This window comes from Cannabis sativa, chromosome 1 (assembly GCF_029168945.1).
Source record: "Cannabis sativa cultivar Pink pepper isolate KNU-18-1 chromosome 1, ASM2916894v1, whole genome shotgun sequence".
Lineage (NCBI taxonomy): Eukaryota > Viridiplantae > Streptophyta > Magnoliopsida > Rosales > Cannabaceae > Cannabis > Cannabis sativa.
The window spans coordinates 50,951,786-50,975,148 of record NC_083601.1 but is presented as its reverse complement, the minus strand read 5'-3'; the positions used below and the strand labels follow the sequence as shown (position 1 = coordinate 50,975,148).

Below are 23,363 nucleotides of genomic sequence, written 5' to 3'. Positions count from 1 at the left end.
TATGCCACTGTTGGGGGACCAAAATGAAATGACTGTTTTGGTTTGGGGTAAAGGTGGGTATGAAGAGTGGTAAAGATTGTAATAATGTAACAAAAGGAGGGTATTAATGAGAAAAATATATATAGAAGGAAATTTTGTTTTAAATATAATAAGATGATGGTGGGTTTGAGTTTTTGAGAGATTCTATGTGTGTGAAAACTGAGGAGGATAAGAAGCTTCTCTGCTTTTGTCTGTTCACAAACTAACAAAAAATTAGTGGCCCCACACAAAAAGCTGAGTGGGCCACTAGACCGGCCATACCCTACAACACGCAATACTATGCCCTAGCTAGCCCTACCCACCACCACCACCTCATCACTCTTTCTTTCTAATTATATATATAGGTTAAATGGCGGCACCCACAATTTTAAGTTTGTTAACGGCATAAACTCAATATTTATTTTTAGCGGTATAAGTACTTAATATTTGTAAAACTGTAATTTTCCTCCAGTTTTGTCAATACAAATTCTGTTTTGAATTTATTAAAAGAACATTTAAAAATAATTTATACTACATGTTTCTGTCTAGACTTAATGATCAAGAATCTAGACCTTATTTGTGGCCTGTTTAAGAAAATAATAGAGTTTATGTCACTAAAAATAAACATTGAAAACTTATGTCAATAAAAATAAACATTAGGATTATGCCATTTACAAACTTAAAACTTTGAGTACTTATGTTTCAATTTTTATACACTTAATTTATTTATTTTTTTGGACAAAATCCCTTTAATTTTTTTTTAAAAATTTAAGGTATTCGATTACTATTGTATCGACTTCGAGGTTTTATTATTACATATACACAGGTATATACAGTAGTCATCATCCAGTTAATATTTAACGATAATATTTAATTGGCACGTGTCAAATTTATAAAGCAAAATAAACTTAAAGAAATTTTGTCACCAAAAAAAATAAAAAAAAAAATTAAGTGTATACAAATTTTTCATATATTTTAATCACTTGTTTTATAGTATTGTAATGTATATATGTATAGTACTAATCACACTACAAACTAACTCTATGCATATGTATCATATTAAATTAATATGAACACTATCTGCTAGGCTGTCTAGATTAAGATTGAGATATATAATAATCAAACATGACGTTATCATTTGTAATGCCTTACCATTTCTTAATATTAATTTGTCTTTAGTTTTTTTTTTTTATTCATTCTTTTGTACACCATTTAGGGATGAACAATTAAGGTGTATAGGATCTTATGTACTGATTTGAATAGTTAATTATAAAGGTTATGTCTTTAATTAACATGTAGGTACTGTCTAAAACCAACAATAATATTCTCTTATTAATTGATATATATACCTTTTTTTTTTTGAAACAGAATTGATATATAGTACTTGGCGCGTCTATATATGTGTGTTTGATTCATATTAATATAATAATCACTTTGTATATTTGAGTTAGAAACAATTAAAGTACTATATATTATTAGACTTCTAATACAAATTTATAACATTAACGGTTGATTTGATACACTGTAGATATTATATTAAATTATATTTTATATAATATTTTTAAATAATATATAAATATAAAATACTTTAATATAAATTAAATTTAACCTAATATTATATAATATATAATTTAGTTTAATATAATATAATATAATACAAACAAATACGTACGAAATTAACTTAACTTAGCTTAATTTTTAATATAATATTGTTTTCTACCTAATATGAAATTAATTAACTACCTTGTGCCAACAGTACTCTTGTTGGTAGCCTATGTGAGGAGCCGAATAATCTAAATCCATTAATTCATAATTATTTATAAATTAGAGTATTTACACTTATTAGTGAGAATTAACTTTTTCTGAATTTTAATATGTAAAAAATATATTTTTACATAAAAATATAACAATGTATATTATTATAGTTATTATATAGTACGTAGGGAGCTTACTAGTTTTCAAGAAAATTTGAATAATTTATTCACTATTAAACCCTTATATGTATAACATTATTACAATATTAAAAAATATGTATCGCAATAGCTTGTCGGCATATATATAAAAAAATAACATATTATATGATGGTACAATGTAGTTTATAACTCTCTAATAAATTTTGGAAAATTCCAAATATTCTATACAATTGTAATTACTTGAACATTCTTTGGAAAAGATTGATAAATAGAGATAAATTAAATTTATAAAATAATACATCATATTATTATCAAAAAATAAAATATCACATGATATATATTTTAAGAAATCTAAATGCGCCGCAAATTAACAAGCATTATGTTATTGGCTTTTTGTGATTTTTTTTTTATGTTCTCAACTTAAACATGTAGTACTCATTTCTTTTCAAGTTTGAATTGACTGAATATTTTCCTCCTCAACCAACATTAATTCAAGTCATTGTTTTTTAAAAAAAGATATTCCATGCCGCCAATTCTAGGGAAACTAACATACACACCATCTATCCATTATAATTAGCTTAAAAATAAAATAATTAAACCTATTGGTTTGAAAAAATTGTCCATCATTTCAAAAACATTAAAAAAAAATGCGTTCTTATTACATTGGGATTATTATTTCATAAATACCCAAAATGACAAAAAAAAAATACATTTTTATATAATTTTATAGTTTTTTTTAGTTTTAAGTAATTTTGTGTAAACTTCCCTGTTATAGATAGACACAAATCTTATATTTAAGGACGAACCAATATAAATGACCGAGTTAGAAAATTATTAGGAGGTGGCCATGGCTTCTTTAGCTTTTAAAATCTAAAACAAAAATTAATATATAAAGAAAATTTTGAAAGAAATACATGTATAAAAGTTTTCGTATAATGTTTATTAACAACGGTAAATACTATCTATATCTTGGATCATGTATTTTGTCAAAGTTACTAATTGGATCTTCTATTTTGTTAAATGATAAAATAGACCATTATGTATTTTTTCTAAAATTGTACAAATGGACTGATTTTTTGTCAAAATAAAACTTAATAATAATCTGATCTAGAGATGTTATGATAAAACTGGTTATATTTTCTGTTGTAATAGGTTATATTAAAAATAACATTGTTAAAAATTGAGCTCAGTGTCGTATTTTACTATTTTGAAAAATATAGGGTAAATTTTATCATTTAATAAAACAGAAATTCTAATTAATTAATTTTATAAAACACATGGTCCAAAATTATATTTACCATATTAACAAATAAATAAAAAAGTTGAGCCTCCACTTCTCATTAGATTAATTATAATGAATAAAATAAAAATAAACCAAATAAAGAGAGATAAGGAAAGAGAAAAACATACAAGAAAGGAAGAAATTAAAGGTAATACATCTAAATATAATATAATATAATATAATATATTGTTCATCGGTTTTAAATAAGGTTTTTTTGTAAGGTTATAATATATATAATACATTGTTTATGTGTTTTAAATTTAGATGTATGTAAACGCACAATATAATAGAGTATCTACAAAGTTATATACTCGTTCTAACTTTGTATGTTCTCTATGTTTGTTCCTAATTATGAAACCTTAATTAAGATTATTCTCTCCTTCAATTTATAACTTCTATCTATTTTTATTTGGAGGATAGCTGCTCTTTTTGTAGAAAAGGTATATATATAATAGTGCTAAAATTGTTCTTATATATGAATAGTATAAAATATAATGATTGCAAATTGCAATTATAAAAAATATGAGCTTGCAAAAAATGTTTTGTTGTATAAATTACTTATGTAATCATTACATTCTAAAAGAAGAAAATCATGTACTTTATAATTTACAAGTCATCCCGATGTATCCAATTAGTACATGTAAAAATTATTAATTAATTGTTTTGTTTATTTAGTGGATTCAAGAGAAGATTTAGAAATAAAAATACATTAGTGGTGACTACTAACCCATTATATTAATATTGGTGTGATTAAGTATTAGGTTCCACATATTATAATTTTAGAGCATTGTTATTGGACACTAATAGTATCCATCACCTTCTAGAGGTACGTAGCGCCCTACGATTGGTTAGTGATATTCTTTAAAGGATATTATAGGACTCGATACTTAATTGTACCTGTTATGACCATATTTTGAGCCATAAATATGGACATAACACGTGGAAAATTAGACACAGAAATTATAAAAAACTCGGTGATATATGAATTGTCTCGGAGAGATAATTCATAATGAGTAATATCAATCTCGCATTACGCATTAGCAGTAAGATCCAGCGAGATGATAAAGATAGAAGTCTTCCCATGTGTAACAAATCGAAATTGTATCACTAGAAAAGGTAGATAATGAGTTCTTTAAGAGCTTCAACTTATTGACCTACATACCTGTGAGTGTGTTGAAAGATTAAGGGAAATAAGCAAAGTGTAACTTATTTTAGAATCTTAAAAGATTAAGTCCAAAAGTTTTCGTGAAAAGCTATAGCAAGAATAAATATCTTAACTAGCGTCTCGCAAAATGCGACTTGCTATTTTTCAACACTGTTGAGAGATGCGAGTAGTCTCGACCTCTACTGCTAGACGAATAAGTATTGGCTCTTAGAGTAGTCTCGATCTCTTCTCAATTACCACTCTTTATATTTGGGTGTAAGAGAGTGTTTTGTATCTTGAATTTTTTTCAACTTTTTGACGTGTTGTTACCATTTCCTTGAGGGATTATTATTCTTTACATTCATATGCACACTTTTAAATATTTATTTGTACCTAACGGCTAAGGACACATCGACCCTATGGGCCAGCCATCCTCTTATTTTTTAGTATGGCTAAGGACGTATTGGCCCTATATATGGGCCAGCCATCCTCATATTTGTTGGTATGGCTAAGGACGTATCGGCCCTATTTGCTAGTCATCCTCTTATTAGTTTATAATTTTTGATTGAGAAACATCCTTCTCATTTTTAGGCATAGTACTATCTTTGCAAGCGTCTCTTCAAGACCCTTTTTGGCTAGCTGACTCAAGTTGTTCTAGGCTTATTTTCATGAGGTTGCTTTGGTGCCACCTCGTTGTTACTCTCTTGGACTGTAAGGGTATCTAATTTTTACAGAAGATATTTTTTTTTGTAGATACTTATCATTTGTGTTTGTGTTGCTCAACACTTTTGATCGTTCCACCATTTTTATTACTTTGCAATGAAAATCTAACATTTTATTAATAAAGATATATTCACAGGTAAGTTTCTAGGTACACTCGCTACTATTAGAGGTCAACTTAAGTGTCCTCTTTGATTTAACGAGACATACTAAACGAGTAAAAGACATAAGATAGGCTCGCTATTACTTCTGGAAGCCAACCTAGAGAATATTTTCTTATTGGTTGTGGTAAATGTGGTAGTTCCCCTTCTTAGGATTTCTTGGATGATGGATGTCCATGGATTCATAGATGAAGGTGTCTTTTAGGCGTATCAATCGGCGAGTCCTAGGGTATGTCGCCTAACAGACCTTGTAGAGGTCCAATGAGTTGTCACCCATGTCATCTTCTAAGTGTCCGTTACCTTCTTCCACATGGATATACTTCTCCGCTCTTTCGTATAAGTCATCAAGACTGTTCAACTCATCTTTAAACATGTTTCTCCATAGTTAGCTTTCGGGGCATATTCCTATGGCTATGGCCATCTTGAGTTCATCTTTTGATGCCTTCTTAATTTTTTGCAATTTCAGTGTTGAAGCATCGAATGTAGCTTCTCAAACTTTCTTATTTGCCTTGCTTCACATTGGTAATTATTATGATGTGCATGATGTAATTTCATGCATCTTGATGTTGTTGGAGGAACTCTTCTGAGAATTGCTTGTTCCCGGTTCTAGTTGTTTGAACTACTTGTATGCATCTCCTTTTAACGTGGTCGTGAAGCATCGGCATCTTGCCTTGTTAGAGACTTTTTTTATCTTCATTAGTTCATTAAAAGCACTGAGATTGTACTTTGGGTCAGTAGTACCATCATATGTTGTCATTTGTAGCTCTTTAAAATTGGGTGGAAGTGGTTCTACTTGAATCTCTCTTGAGAAAAGGGATTCTTCATCAATTTCATCATCATCATCCAAGCCTGCTTTTGAGGCAATTGTAATTCTTCAACGTATCTCTAGCATCTTTGCTTCTAGTTCCTTAATCTTTTCCCTCATTCTACCTCTGAGGTTAGCGGGTGAAACTTTAAATTTCTTCATTGTTTTCATGGGAGGTGTGTGAGGTACCTCTCTCGTTCTGTCTTTCTTTGACTTCTCAACATAGTTTGGGGATACGGCCTTACATTTTCTTCTCTCTTGGAAGTAAGCCATAGGTGAGGTGTCACCTACCATGAAACTTTTTGGATAAAGTTTCTTCTCAAGTTTATGGGGTGTTCCCCTCGGTGAGACCTTCTAATAGAGAATTAGCTCTAGTTGCCTCTACTAACCCGTAGGAGGTCCATCTAGCGACGTGTTTTTTCTACAGCTATCTTAAGGGATATCATTAGTTGAGATCATAGAGTTCACTCTATTAACACGTGCAATGAATTCTCCATTCTTCTTATTTTCTTTCGCACTTAGAGAGCAATACTTGAGTTTTCCCCCGAGTATGCCCTCAATAAGTTTTCCATACCATCCAATGTGGCCTTCAACCTCTGGTTCTTCTAACGGAAATTGTTTATCTCCTCTTCATAGCAAAGAATTCAAGAACTTGAGCTCACCAAGTACATGTTGGAAATTTATTTTACCAGGATCTTAGATCTACTCACAAGTATGTTGATTAACACCCTAAATATGAACTTTCTAAAATGATAAAATAAACACATATAAAGTTTAGGAAACCTTACATTGGTTGCAGCGGAATAATATGACTCCTTCCGTTCAGATATCTAGCCCTTGATTCCTTTCTGTAGCAGAGCATTATCAATATCTGAACCTGGATCTCTTTCTCTGAATCTTTGATGCTGAAACCTCCTTCTTGCTGAAAGTCTTTCTTCACGATCTTCCTCACTATGATTGAGGTATCACTTGCTGTGTGTGGGCACTACTCATACACTAAGAATTTCGAAATTCAAGAGGAAGAGAGAGAGAGTGGGTTCGGCCAAAGATAGGGAGAGAGAAGGCTCAGGTTTTTCTGATTCAGAAAGTGTCAGAAAAAAGTGTGTAATTTTCCTGAAGCCTTCACTATCTATTTATAGCATTCCACTAGGGTTAGGTTTGAATTATTTGGCATTAAAATAATGAAAATATCAGAGGGAAAAACCCTACAAAAGTGGTCGGCCCTACATAGTGGATTTGGGCCTCACTTTTTGCAATTTTGCAGTTTTATCTTTTCTGCATCTGATTTTCTCAAAAACGCCAATTTTCTAATTCAACCATTTAAATGCCAATTCTAACTATTTAATAACTATAAATAATTATTAAATAATATTGTCATTTATCATATTTATTAATTGAACCATACAAAGTATCATAATTAACAAATATGCCCCTAAAACTCTTTCTTTACAATTTCGCCCTTACTTAGTGAAAATTTCACAAATAGACATAGTCTAAATTGAGAATTATAATTGATTAATCAAAACCAATTACATGAGTCTTACAAGCAATATTATTTCAACTAGTGCGGGGACCATGGGTCTATATAACCGAGCTTCCAATAAGTAGATCAAGAATTTAGCACTAAAATTCAGTAACTTATTAATTCTTCGTTGAATCCACGCATAGAACTTAGAATTGCACTCTCAGTATATAGAATGCTCTATATGTTCCACCATATAGACACATCATTAGTTATCCATTGTTATAATCCTAATGTGATCAATGATCCTCTATATGAATGATCTACACTGTAAAGGGATTAGATTACCGTTACACCCTACAATGTATTTATTCCTTAAAACACTTGACCCCGTATAAATGATATTTCAGCTTATGTGAAATGAGTACTCCACCATTTATGTTCGTTTGGTCAAGCTCGAAGGAGATCATTCTTTGCTTACTATTCGCCAGATAGAAGCTATAGATTCCATGTTTATGATAGCGCTCCCACTCAATTGCACTACCGTGTTCCCAAAATGTACGTATCACCCTGACCTAAAAGTAGGCTTAACTAACAAATCAAAGAACACGAATAGCCTTTCAAGATTGAGCCTAATCATAACAGGATTAAGAACATTTGATCTAGGATCAACTAGGCGATATTGACTTGAATAGATATTACGGTAAGTTTAATAAATCTAAGTCAAAGTTCAATATTGGTCCCTTCTGATGCATACTCCATGCATCCAACCTGAGCTTTACTTTAACCAATGCTCTGGAAAGAACATAGCACTTCTCCAAATGCAAGTAAACTCTGTTGTAGATTATCAAATCAGTAAAACCCTATGTCTGATAAATCTAGAAAACTTTATTCACATAGTCATGTTTACTTTCCAATGTGTTGACGGCACAATAAACAGGATCAAGTATGTGAAAAGGGTTTCAGATGAATTTATACATTATGTACATATAATCATGAAATAAATCATGTGAACCATGCAACATTAAATGTTATATTGAAATGAGTTTTATTTAGGACATAAAACCCAACAAACTCCCACTTGCACTAATATAAAACAAAACGTGCGTTTCAAATAATCTCAACACCTTGATATACAAATCAAGTGTAGTAGTAGTAAACTCCTCGTAATAGGATCTGAAAGGTTGAATTAAACACAACCTTTTCTCCACCATTACTCTTCCTTTAATCACAAATTCATTGATAATGTGAAATTCCTCTTTATATGTCTACTCTCTTGGGATACTGGATTCTATACCTTTGGCAATTACTTTTGGTTAATCAGGAAATTAACACTAGTAGTTTAAGGCAATTTGGAATGGTGCCAAAGATGTATAGAACTTTTCTTAGACTGAATAAGTACCTTTCCTGCAGCTTTAACATTCAGTCCATTTCTGGTAGACCTAGAGACTTCAGATAGGTTTTTACACTTCTCCAAAATCACTATTCCACCCCCAGAGTAACCACCATCTTATCAGAAAGATTTACTAGCACAAAGGCAAATTTCGAAATCTGATATGGTGTAGTCTAAGAGTTTTAAACACACCCTTATAGAATAACATATAGTTCCTCTTCTTAATCTTAAGATTTACTTTATTGTCTTCCAATGTTCTTCTCCTCGATTAATCTGATACCTACTCATTACTCCCACTCAACAGCAGGTGTCTGGTCTAAGGCATACAAAAGCATATCTAAGACCTCTCACTGTTGATATAAGAAATTCTTTCATGGCTTTATCTTTTCTGGAATAGTTGAGACTTTTCCTTAGATAAATAAAATCTATGTCTAAGAAGGTGTGAAGCTTCTATAGATTGCCATTAGAAAGAAAATGCTTAAGCATCTTACTAAAGTAAGTTGCTTGCATTAGAGTAAGTAATTACCAGGTATACCATAAGCCATAGGTTTAGATAAACTCAAACCTATAATACTAGGAACAGGAAGTTTTGTTAAGTCCATTGAACAGACTTATAAACGAAAATTTCCTTTTATGTCCTTGTAATAGAAAACTTTAGGTTATTCCATGTGAATGGATTAAACCATAGTTCTATTGGCTTTTCTTCTTAGTTTCTTATCTTGACAATCCATTACTTGTTTAAACTCACAATGGATTTTAATCACTAGTGTCTCCCAAGTCATAAGAAGGTGAGTTCCTAGAAACTCTCCCACTACGACAAGGTACCGTAAATTATGTCTAAGAAAATGGTATTAACCTCTTTCTTGTGACAAGACAACAGAGACAGTGGGATCATCATATGTCATATAAGATGATAGAACACTTTCGGAATCAAGAAAAATATCTCCTTTATTTACTACTTGTTTTCAGACTTAGTCATTATCTTAGAAAAGTAGTATTTTTTTGAACAAACACTTTCTTATCTATTGACAATGGGATGGTCCACCCCTAATCACTTAGAATAGCTAATAAACCATGGTTAACAGTTCTAGCTTTTCTTAAGATTTTGATTAGGTCATCCATGAATCTAGTAATGATTTACATTAAGTATACAACCATTACATCATTCTGAAATTGTATTACCATAGAAGGATTTAGGCAACGACTAGTAACTAATCATCAACATGCAACTCGAAATTTCTGGGGAGGTAAGTTTGGATATAATTCAAAAATCAAATTAATGATCTTTGAACTGCATATCTACTAACTATTTCTCCACCCCTATCAGTTCGCAAGATCTTTAACCACTTACCTTAATGGTTTTAACCATTGGTAGAAATTAATGAAATTTTTAAACATTTCAAATTTCTTTGCATAAGGTATAATCTAGAGTGATCGTTTTAAGAATACAATGAAAAACTCATATCCACCCCTGAATGTACATCCATCTGCGAATGAGATGAACTCCTTTCAGTGGATATAGGCATATTAACTCTTTGCAGAGATTGATCTTGTCAAATCTACTATGAACAAGATACAAATGCCATAGATTAAAAAAATGTGGTAGTGTCTTTTGATGACTTAGGTTTAGTTACATCAAAGAATTCTTAGAATACTGCAAGTGGATCCTGGTCACAGAATACCTAACTCATATTCCATACAGTTTGAATCCATTAATAAAAGATGGATATTAAACACTTGAGAATGTGTAACTGTATTGTATTTGGAATTAGAAATATAAGAAAATTTCTATTTGGAATCTAAAATTAAAGTCAAAGACTTAAAATTTATATCAAATATAATGAGTAATTCTATCTTGGACCACCACTACTAATTTAATTCTAAGTCTGATTTGCCCATACAAGTAGGAGATTTCTAAGATTGAGGATTTATATCAATTGGAAATAGAATTTCGGGATTATAATCATATGTGTCATTTAATTTCTTAAGAGAAAATATAGAATGACATGAAATGATTTATAGACCATTCATCCAATGATATGTTTTGAAGCTAATTCGAAATGAATAAGCTAAGAGGAATTAGGATAATTTCGTTTATAAATAAGAATCCAACGATGCTTCGATTAGCGAGAGTCAAAGTAATCTTATTTATACAATCTTCTTGTTTAATATCGTAAAAATACTAGTCTAAGGTGTCATCAATTGATGAACAGCTAGATGTCGCATATACAATATTTATCTTTCGAGATCTAACACTATTATGTATGTCTAATGGTGAAAATCCACTAGGGAATTATCTCATTAGATAAACAAGCCAAGTTAGACCAACAATGAAGATTTGAAATTAAACTACAACTTAATAACAGAAAATAACATGGTTCAATATAAATTCATACACAAATCAGAAATTATAAACATATAGCAAGTAGGAATGACAAGTGAAAATACTAAAACTTATAATCCTAAATAATTTCCAAGGTTTTTCAACAAACTGATACAGTGTCCCGTTTAGGCGAGAGTCAAAGCATCATCCATTGAATAGAGTTGTCAGCTCATCTAAAATGATAACCATTCTAGCAACCTTTTATTCGATCAAGATTGGAATTCAGCGTTGTCCCGTTTAGGCAAGAGTCAAGGCAATTCTATCTTATGAGCTTCCACCATTGTTTCATAATTTGCAAGTCAAGTATGGTCGCCACCATTAGGGTGATCCATACCATACAAAACACTTACAAACTACTTATCATGCGAGGTTAAACGGTGCGAAATTGCTAATGAACGTTCCTCCATTAGGGAGAATTACTCACTAAAACAAACGCGGTGTAAAACCCACAATGGAGATCGAATATCTTAATAATAAAGCTAATTATTTAAAGAGAGTTGTATTTTCTTTGATTCTCTTTATTTAATCTATTTATTTTAAATATATATATTTATTAATTAAAATTTCCAATTTAGAATAAAAAATTCTAAATATAAATTTTAATTTAATATTTACAAATTTTACTTAGATGGATAAGAAAATAACATGAATTATTTCCATCCTAGTAATAATTTCCAATAAATATTTAGAAAAATATTCAATTTAAGTTGTTACAAAATTAATTTAAATTAATTTACAACTCAAATTTAATTTTCTATAAATATATATTGCATTTCGAAAAATTAAAGTATTCAAGGATACAATTTTCGAAAATGCATGTTAAAATAAAAAATTAATCCTGGAAAAATTATTCTAATTTAATGTTGGCCCAAAATTAATTAATAAAATTAATTTACAACAAAAAATATAATTTTCCTATTTAATTAAATATATAAGAAAAATTTCTAATATTTAAGTATGATGATGAAAATCAACTTAAATATTAATTTTCTATTTAATTAAATACACTAGAAAAATACTTCAAGCAAAAATATCATCTATCTAGATTTTCCTTTGACTAATTAATTCAATTTCTAATAATATACTTTAATTTATTAATCAATAAATGACAAAAAAATATTGATTTAAGTTGGTCCAAAAATTAATTAAAATAAATAATTAATTTACAACTTAATCTATTTTTCAAGACAAAATTCGAAATTCCAGCATTTAAGAAATGAAATTTCGAAAATTGATTAATAAAATAAAGAAAAATATATTTACTTCATATATTTTAATTAATCATTAAATGAAAAAATCATTGATTTAAGTTGGTCCAAAATTAAAATAAATAATTTACAACTTTAATCTATTTTTCAAATAAAATTTGAAATTCCAGCATTAAAGAAATGCAATTTTGAAATTTGATTAATAAAATAAAGAAAAATATATTTTAAAAATTATTTAAATTTAGTTGAAAAAATAAATTTCAACTAAAATAATTTTCTATTTAATTAAGTGTCATGAAAAAAAAATATTTAAGTATCATGATGAAAATCAACTTAGATATTTAATTTTCAAATTAATTAAATGTATTAAATTCAAGAAATAAATAATTAAGTGTAGAGAAGGCTTAATTATTAATCTCTAGTTTAATACTAGGAAAAAATATACTTAAAATAAATTGTGCCAAAATTAATTATTTAAATAATTAATTTCACAATGTATAATATTTTCCTATTTAATATTAGAAATAATAAGTAGTCTAGAAATAACTATCTAGAAAATATCTTATTTGACTAAGTATCTTTTCCACAAAATTTGAAAAAAAAAATATCTAATTTAAGTTGTATTAGAAAAAAATCTAGAACTTAAATATTTTCAAATTTAAATTTAATTAAATATCAAAAATTAAGTTGTAACCACTTAATTCAAAAATATTCCATTTTAAGTTAATATTCGAAAAGATATTAACCTAAAAAATATCTAAAATATTCCATTTTAAGTTAATATTCGAAAAGATATTAACTTAAAAAATATCTAAAGAATCTTAATAACCAATGCCTAAAATTCCTCAACTTAATTTTGAAATTTGAAATTCAAAAGATATTCAGATTTAAGTTGGTTAGTTGTAGATAACTAAATATCAACTTAAATAGGAATATTTAATGAAAAATTTAAATTAAGCTCCAGAAAGAATCTAGATGGTTATAATTCTATATTTAATTAAATACCAGAAAATACATATAGTTTAGCTTAGAATAAAAATTCTTTAAACTATATTTTTCTTAAATTAATTTCAAAATAAATGAAATTAATTATGTTGCTAATCAATTTTATTAGGTTAAACTAGTTTAATTAACCTAGTACAGTCATTCAAATCAGGCAAATGGGCCTTCACAATTGGGGTGGTTCATGTGAGGGGGTGCTGGGTTCAGTATGTCGTACCCACTACTATGGCTCCCAACTCTCACACAAGGCCCAAAAGAGAAGAATTTAACCTTAATAAGAACAACTGTTATTAATTGAATAGGCCCAAAAACTAAATGGGCCTAAATAAATTCTATCAAGAACTATGATAATTTATTTTAGCAACAACAACCTATATGCATCTATAATAAAATTAAACACATAGGCTCACACAGGCACACTTTGGATGGGTCCTATCATGTTGCTAGGTCATACACAGATGAAAGAAGTTTGTAAATATACCTGTTACAAATTATTAACTTGACCGAGGGAGCCATCAGATCATTAGATCTGGCAAAAAGTAACCATGGCTATTTGCAATCAAGTAATAATAGGTTTTGAAAACTTACACACAAGCTAAAACACATACTCCTGCAACAAGGTTAGCTGGATAGTTGGATGTAGGATTTATTTAATTTTAAATTAAATAATTAATTTCGAAATTAAATAATTAATTAAAAAAAATTCAAAAAAATTTAAAAAAAAATTGAAAAATTCGAAAATTTAAAAAAAAAATTAAGTTTAAAATTAAACCTACAATTGTGAAAAATTAGGTTTCAACCAACCTAAATATCATTTCAAAAATTTGCTAACTACTTTTAAAATTTAAATGTTATTTTATAAATAAAAATTAAATAAAAAATTAAAAAAGATAAATAAATATTTTTTTTTTTCAGATTTTAAATGTAATTTAAATAAATAAAATAACAAAATTTAAAAGTTAGCAAAATATCTTACATCTATTTAAAATTACATGATTATAGTTATCTTATTTTAAATTTAAATAAGGTCGAATTATTTAAAAAAAAATTAATTTAAAATACTTAAAATCTGACCTTAAATTTAAAAATAAGATAAGATATAATCAAATTTAAAAATAAGATAGATTATTAAGCAAATAAGATAGATACTAACTATTTTCAAATTCAAATTACACTAATTACTTGAATTAAATTTAAAAAATATTAAATTAATTCATAATGATAATTAGAATTGAATTAGGAATAGTAATAGTATAAATATAGAACTACACAAAAAATCGGAAGTTAATTCCATGAAAAAGCATGAAAAAACAAAGAAAAACGAAAAAATTGTGAGCTGTACGGACAGTTTTCGCGAACGCAGGAAAATTTCAGCACAACTCTGATTTTTTTGAATCTTCAAAAAATCATAACTAATTCAAATTAAATCGAAATTGAGTTCTGTAAAAAAGTAACTTGCTTAATTTTTTCCATACTACCCAATAAAAATAATTCCAGAAACAGATTTTCAATTATTTTTAACGAAAAATTCACAAACACCAATCAATCATCAAATAACACTCAATACAACATGATACCATCCAAAAACAAACAAACACTCGTTTTAAAGTCCAAATTTCTTGCAAGTAAATCAATTACCATGGCTCTGATGCCAGTTGTTAGAAATTTATTTTACCAGGATCTTAGATCTACTCACAAGTATGTTGATTAACACCCTAAATATGAACTTTCTAAAACGATGAAATAAACACATATAAAGTTTAGGAAACCTTACATTGGTTGCAGCGGAATAATATGACTCCTTCCGTTAAGATATCTAGCCCTTGATTCCTTTCTGTAGCAGAGCATTATCAATATCTGAACCTGGATCTCTTTCTCTGAATCTTTGATGCTGAAACCTCCTTCTTGCTGAAAGTCTTTCTTCACGATCTTCCTCACTATGATTGAGGTATCACTTGCTGTGTGTGGGCACTAATCATACACTAAGAATTTCGAAATTCAAGAGGAAGAGAGAGAGAGAGTGGGTACGGCCAAAGATAGGGAGAGAGAAGGCTCAGGTTTTTCTGATTCAGAAAGTGTCAGAAAAAAGTGTGTAATTTTCCTGAAGCCTTCACTATCTATTTATAGCATTCCACTAGGGTTAGGTTTGAATTATTTGGCATTAAAATAATGAAAATATCAGAGGGAAAAACCCTACAAAAGTGGTCGGCCCTACATAGTGGATTTGGGCCTCACTTTTTGCAATTTTGCAGTTTTATCTTTTCTGCATCTGATTTTCTCAAAAACGCCAATTTTCTAATTCAACCATTTAAATGCCAATTCTAACTATTTAATAACTATAAATAATTATTAAATAATATTGTCATTTATCATATTTATTAATTGAACCATACAAAGTATCATAATTAACAAATATGCCCCTAAAACTCTTTCTTTACAATTTCGCCCTTACTTAGTGAAAATTTCACAAATAGACATAGTCTAAATTGAGAATTATAATTGATTAATCAAAACCAATTACATGAGTCTTACAAGCAATATTATCTCAACTAGTGCGGGAACCATGGGTCTATATAACCGAGCTTCCAATAAGTAGATCAAGAATTTAGCACTAAAATTCAATAACTTATTAATTCTTCGTTGAATCCACGCATAGAACTTAGAATTGCACTCTCAGTATATAGAATGCTCTATATGTTCCACCATATAGACACATCATTAGTTATCCATTGTTATAATCCTAATGTGATCAATGATCCTCTATATGAATGATCTACACTGTAAAGGGATTAGATTACCGTTACACCCTACAATGTATTTATTCTTTAAAACACTTGACCTCGTATAAATGATATTTCAGCTTATGTGAAATGAGTACTCCAACATTTATGTTCGTTTGGTCAAGCTCGAAGGAGATCATTCTTTGCTTACTATTCGCCAGATAGAAGCTATAGATTCCATGTTTATGATAGCGCTCCCACTCAATTGCACTACCGTGTTCCCAAAATTTACGTATCACCCTGACCTAAAAGTAGGCTTAACTAACAAATCAAAGAACACGAATAACCTTTCAAGATTGAGCCTAATCATAACAGGATTAAGAACATTTGATCTAGGATCAACTAGGCGATATTGACTTGAATAGATATTACGGTAAGTTTAATAAATCTAAGTCAAAGGTCAATATCGGTCCCTTCCGATGCACACTCCATGCATCCAACCTGAGCTTTACTTTAACCAATGCTCTGGAAAGAACATAGCACTTCTCCAAATGCAAGTAAACTCTGTTGTAGATTATCAAATCAGTAAAACCCTATGTCTGATAAATCTAGGAAACTTTATTCACATAGTCATGTTTACTTTCCAATGTGTTGACGGCACAATAAACAGGATCAAGTATGTGAAAAGGGTTTCAGATGAATTTATACATTATGTACATATAATCATGAAATAAATCATGTGAACCATGCAACATTAAATGTTATTTCTGATCTATATTAATAAGTAAATCTGATTATATTGAAATGAGTTTTATTTAGGGCATAAAACCCAACAGTACATTCACTTCTCTCTTTCGAGACCATTACTTGAGAGGCCCGAGCCTTGTGAAGCAGGTGGCGATGGGCATCGTACTCGTCTAGATGGTCGGATAGTTTCATCGATAGGGTCAGTCACAGATGACATCATCCTTCTGTGAGCATTTATTTGGTTTTCTCTTCTAATGGTCACAAAAACTCAATTATCTCTCATGGTTTGGTCTTCCAAGCCTTAGCTATTTCCACCTAGATGATGCCTAGAGGCTGAAGGTGGGGGCTCTCCTTTGGCAGTGACCAATTGGTTTCTATCTACGGGGATCTTGATGTCTCGTAGATATTAGGAAGGTCTTGGCATCTTCGAATATTATTGAAAAAGTAAGAAATCAACATAGCTTTAAACTTTGTCGTTCCTAATATGACGCTAAATTGTTGACGGTAAGAACTCGTCAATAATGTTAATAGTCAGAAACTCAATGCAAGTATATCAAAGAGTAAGAAGGTAGATGAGATCTAAGAGAAACTTAAGAAAAATTTGGAAAATAACAATGGTGAAAAGTGAGTATCTTGTATTATCAGCTTAAGGGCTATGGCTACAGGAATTCCCAACCTCTTTGAATGAGGGGTGAGCCTCTATTTATAGGTAAAAAATCAGGTTACGTGTGGTCCCTGGAGAGACAAATCAGCACATAGTATGTTGGTCTGATGGAAGTAATTAGAGTAGTAGTTGTAGGGTGTTGTTGGTCGGGTGTACCAAGTGTTTCAGGGTGATAGCAACACAACTACTCGCTCAGCCCTTGTCTTCACGTGTAGTCTGAAATTGTGGTCCTTCTCTTTCTTGTGGTCCATGTTTTTTGGTCTAGGTTTTGTGATCTTTATACACACACTCTTATCAAAGCTCGATGTCTTGTCTCACCTATTCCTTTGACATGGACTAAGTGCTCGGGTCTATAACAAATTGCATCTATATTAGTTGAATCATTTGAGCATTGTTGAAACAAAGGAAGGTAATGAAGGGTCTTCAGGTGATCAAACCCTTGAGTCTTTGCAGGTCACCCTCAAAGAGGGTCTTCACGTGTACTCCAACGGGGGTCTTCGCAGGTAACCCAAAGGTGATCTTCACAGGTCCCCCAAAGGGGGTCTTCGGAGGTCTCTCAAAGGGAGTCTTCGCAAGGGGTTGATGCATCCTTAGTGGACTTAATATTTTGACCATAACTTTCTTGATATGACTCAAAATTGGATGATTCGAGATGTGTTAGAAAGATAAGAGAGAGATATAAGGCTTTTGCTTTTATGACTGGATCTAATTCTAAACGTATCATTGTCTAAATCCACTAACAAGTTCTTCCTGGTAAGTTAGTCTTACTAACTTTACTCGTGCCCACCGACCTCCATTTAAAATACCTCAAATAATCACAAACACATGATAATCCTTTTAATACCCTCATAAGAGTGATGTCTCCTAATTTTAAATTACTCTCCATTTAGAATAACTTCGATATTTCATCTTACAAAATTTCAGGGTTAACAAAGCTAATTATTTGCATTAAATATGCATATATGAGATACTAAAATAATTATATCAAATTCTAAGTTAGTTAATAAAGTTATATATATACATTTAAAAATTAATTTATTTTTTTTAGCTTTTGAGATTTGCGGTGTAGTGAGAAATTATAAAAATTGTATATACAGTTTAATTTGAAAAAATAACTAAATTCACCACTCGCAACACAAATACCCAGTAACCCAGCTCAATTATATACCATATTCATAGGGAAATTTCATTAATTGACCCTAATAAAATACCCCATTTCAAAATATATACCCTCCACTAATTTATACAAATTAATTCCACTATTACTCATTTGTACCCAAAATACCCCTCAAATTTAATTTTCCTATTCTCTCTCTCTCTTTCCGTCTTTCCCTCTTTCACTCTCTCTTTCTCTCTTTGTCGTTTGCTATTCCCTCTCTTTCCCTCTCTCGTTCTCTCTCTGTCGTTTACAACTTTCGAACGTAACTCCACGACGACGACCCAACGACCCAACGACCCAACAACGCAGTCCACGACCACGACCCCACTCCGGCCACCCACCCACGACCCTGACCCAACCCTCTCTCTATCTACTGTTCTCGTTCTCTCTTTTTCTCTTTCTCTGCCTATTGCTCTCGACATTGGAACCCAACCCACCCACACCCACGACCGACATTGGAACCCAACCAATTTTCAGAGGTCGTAGCCACCAAAACCAGAACAGAGGTCGTAGCCCCCAAAACCACGAACAGTCAAAGGTAAGTTTTTTTCTTATTAAAAAATAGAATTTTCATAGAATTGGATGGGAATTTGTGTATGTTATTCTGATTAGATTGTTTTAGGATGTGTATACAAACTTGTGCTTGTTTTTCTGCATGTTAATCAGTAGTGTTTTGTTGTTCAAACAAGTTGTCGATGACATGTCGATAGGTTATCGATATAATGTCGACAAGATTGAAAGTGTTTGAGTCTGTGTTGTTAGTGTATGTCGATAGGATATCATTGGTATGTCGATAGGATGTCGACCTTTTTTGGAATAAAAGTGGAGGTCTATAATGTCGATAGCATATCGACCTTATGTCGATATCTTGTCGACCATTGTTATGTAGTTAATATATGTTTGATAATGTCGATGGCATGTCGACATGATGTCGACCTTATGTCGACGATTGTTTTTTTCTGCAAATATATTTGTATGTCGACAGGATGTCGACAGTTTGTCGATATGCTGTCCACAAAGTTATTTTGTTACTGTTTTTGTCATAATGTCGACAACATGTCGACAGGATGTCGACAGGTTGTCGATATGTTGTCCACAAAGTTATTTTGTTACTGTTTTTGTGATAATGTCGACAACATGTCGACAGTATATCGACTGTTTGTCGACCAAATTTTTTGTTTACTTACTGTTTGATAATGTCGACAGAATATCGACATGATGTCGATGTTATGTCGACCATTTTTTAATTTTTTTGGCAGTTATATTGATTTGTTTTTTGTTTTTTCAGATGGCTCCGAGACTCATCATTCCAGCACCCGAGCATTTTACTGGCCGCGTCACATATAGGGGCACTGGAATTTTTGCAAAAATCAAAGCTCGGTTTGAGGAGTTCAACCTTAATAACACGGCGAAGGAAAGCCGTTTCGGGAGCTTCTGGAATGTCGTACCCTTGACCTTCTCCTCGGTGTTATTTCACCAGCTGATGCTCCACAAAATGAAAGTGGATGCTCAGGAGGAGTTGAGGATGAGGTTTTATGTTGGTCGGAAGGAGGTCCGATTCGGGGTGCTGGAGTTTGCACTCATTACGGGTTTGGACTTCTCCTCGGGGCCAACAGAAGAGGAGAAGGCTGCGCAGGTCGCACGCTCGGGGTCAGACCGATTGATCAACAGATATTTCAACCGGTCTGATAGTGTGAAGACAGAAGCACTCCAACTTCAGTTCACAACCGCCGTAACCCGGAAGACTTGTACAAGCTCGGCTTGTGCTTGTTTGTGGAGTCAGTGCTTCTAGGCCGCGAGGCAAACGCGCTGATTACGCCTCACATACTTAGATATGTGGAAGACCTCGAGTTCTTCTTCCGGATTCCTTGGGGGAAGCACTCATTCGCCAGACTCATGCACTCGCTTCAGAAAGACATGTTGAAACAGAAGGCCAACTACGAGAAGAAGCTGAGTTCGGATGTTCAGCACGAGTGCAAATACACAGCATATGGCTTCACACCTGCAGTACAATATTGGGCGTACGAGGCCATTTTGGAGGTTGGGAAGAGGTATGGCACGAACCACGGGATTCGGTTCCCCAGGATGCTTAGCTGGACGAGCAAAGGCGATATTGGGAAGAAAGACGTCAGTGCATTATTTTCTAGACGGGTATGATTTTTACTTATGTTCAGAATAATTATTTAACATAAATGCTTGTAATAAATGCTAAATGGTTTTATTTTGATATTTTTTGAACCATAAACAGAATCTTGAAGTGGTGAAGGGGCTACTTCCACGGACAGAGGAGGAGGCATTTGTGAGGACCATATCTTACGATGGTGTGGAGAACCTGGTTGATTATGTTGTGGATGACACAGAGGCTGAGGCAGGTAGTCAGGTACCGAGACTCGGTGTCCCAGACACTCAGGAAACAGACACTCAGGTACCAATTTTTGGAACTTTTTTTTATGTCTTTATTTTTTATTGTTTTTGTTTTGTGATATTTGTTACATTGTGGAATTATCGTATGCTTACCGTATTTTTTTGATATATATTTTTTCAGGCCACTGGTTCAGAACCTCAGCCCAGTGCACCATCTTCATCAGGCGTTCGGGGTGCCGAGTACACTGATTTAGTGGCTCGGTTGGATAGGATCGAGGCTGACACTCAGGGTCTATATGCTGCTCATGTCGAGCTGAAGAAGGCATACGAGACCAGCCATGTAGAGCTGAAGGGTGGTCAGAACGTAATTATGGAGCAGCTCAGACACATATTGGCCATGTTGAATCGTCCGCCAACGACAGCTTCAGCACCGGAGGCCCCAGCAGATCCATCTACCCCACCACCAGCTGCTTCACCCCCAGTAGAAGAGGATGAGGTCTTCCCCGACGATTACGATCCTTATGAGGGAGCTCCAGCGACTCTGATCGAGGCACAACCTCTTATCCATGTACATGACACCGAGTCCCAGGGTGAGATTCTGTCGATAGAGGCACAACCTGCAGTGGTTAAGAGTCGGAAGAGGAAGAGAAAGCCTCCTGTATGGTTCGGTGACTATACGGAGATGAAGAGGAGACATAGGCCATCTTTGACTTTTGATCCCCTAGAGCCACCGGATGAGAAATTGTTAACCACTTTCCGAAAGTGGTGTGTTGGACTCATTCCGAACCACCGACTTTGGGATTTGAGAAGTGGTGATTACGGTCCAGGATTCCAATGGATAATGCTCACACCAAAGGAATGGCTTACAGATGACGTAAGTAAAGTATTTTATAATATTACTTCACTTTACAACTTTATGTGCAATTAATATATTTTTTTGTCTAACTGACATTTCCCTTTATATGCAGCATATAGATGCAGCAATGCATATGCTGAGGAGGCGACGCACCGACTATCCACTGACATTTCCTCAGAAGGGTATCATTCTCTCCACATTCGTGACCGCCATGATGAGCAGTGCATGGACGAGCCACAAGGGTCCGAGGAAAAACTTTAAATGGGAGGATTATATCCTGGACTACTGCAGAGGGGCCCATAAGGTATTGTTTTAGTAAGATTTTAAATGTTAATTGTTTGGGAAGATTATTATGGTTTGTTAATTGTTTCGTTGTTCTCTGTAATTACAGTCCCAAGTCTTTGAGAGATGGAGGGGTAACGAGTTTATTTACTTCGTTCTGAACCTTCCCGAGGCAAGGCACTGGGTCACAGTTGAAGTCGACATAGAGCTGTGGAAAATTAATATCTACGACTGTGATTCCAGCGTCTGTCATTGGACCGCCTTGGAACCCATCCTGAAGGTTTGGGCAGAACTGCTGCCCTCGCTAATCCTTGCAACCGGGGAATTTTCACATAACAACCAGATCATGGCGTTAGCTAACTGTGACATCACGGTGCTTCCAAAAATGCACGCGACTCGAGCCACTCACGACTTAGTTCCGAAGTCAGCAACCAGGTACATAGCGATAAAAAAGTACTGTAGTATTAAAATATGTTTTACGTTAGACTGACTTTACATTTTATTTTGCATTTAGTGGTGATTGTGGCGTCTATTGCATTGAGTATGTGGAGCATCTCATGATGCAGCGTGGATTGACCGATGTGACGCCAGACCGGATAGCTATGTTTCGTCAACGGTGGTGTGTCGATTTATTTTACCAAAATGTCGGCTGATTATATGTGTAATTATTGGGACATTGTATATTTTGTGTAATTAACATTACAGTTATGTATATATAGATTTTCTTTTCGTTCAAATTTTGATAATTATTCGTGGTTTCAAATATAAAATATCAATATTATTCAACAAAAATAACTATTAAACCTAAAAATAATTAAAATATTTGAAAAATATTCAACCTCAACAAAAATAACTATGACAAAATATGCATCATTACAATATATCAAATTTCCCAACGAATACGTACAAGACGCCTCAGATGCGGGCTTTGCATGTTGCTCTGTTGTGGCCTGAACTGCCACAGCGGCTGCAGTTTCGTGGTACAGAACCTTTTTTATCACCAGACGGGAAACGGTTCTCCCGTCTTCTTCCAGCGTTGCTTTTTCTTGGACGACCTACAGGCTTCTTTTCCACAGGTAC

At 32.3% G+C, this 23,363-nt stretch overlaps 1 protein-coding gene across 1 annotated transcript; it reads left to right on the top strand.

Moving 5' to 3' along the window:
* Nucleotides 1–21,184: 21,184 nt before the first annotated feature.
* LOC133033587 (uncharacterized) lies at nucleotides 21,185–23,020 on the top strand. Its single transcript, XM_061108506.1, has 2 exons — nucleotides 21,185–22,718; nucleotides 22,798–23,020. Exon 1 carries the CDS (start codon nucleotides 21,516–21,518, stop codon nucleotides 22,071–22,073), a length of 558 nt encoding a protein of 185 aa, XP_060964489.1. The 5' UTR covers nucleotides 21,185–21,515; the 3' UTR covers nucleotides 22,074–22,718; nucleotides 22,798–23,020.
* The last annotated feature ends 343 nt before the right edge of the window (nucleotides 23,021–23,363 follow it).

Coding starts and splice junctions, on each gene's coding strand:
- LOC133033587 (XM_061108506.1), top strand. CDS start 21,516: ATGGAGCAGCTCAGACACATATTGGCCATGTTGAATCGTCCGCCAACG.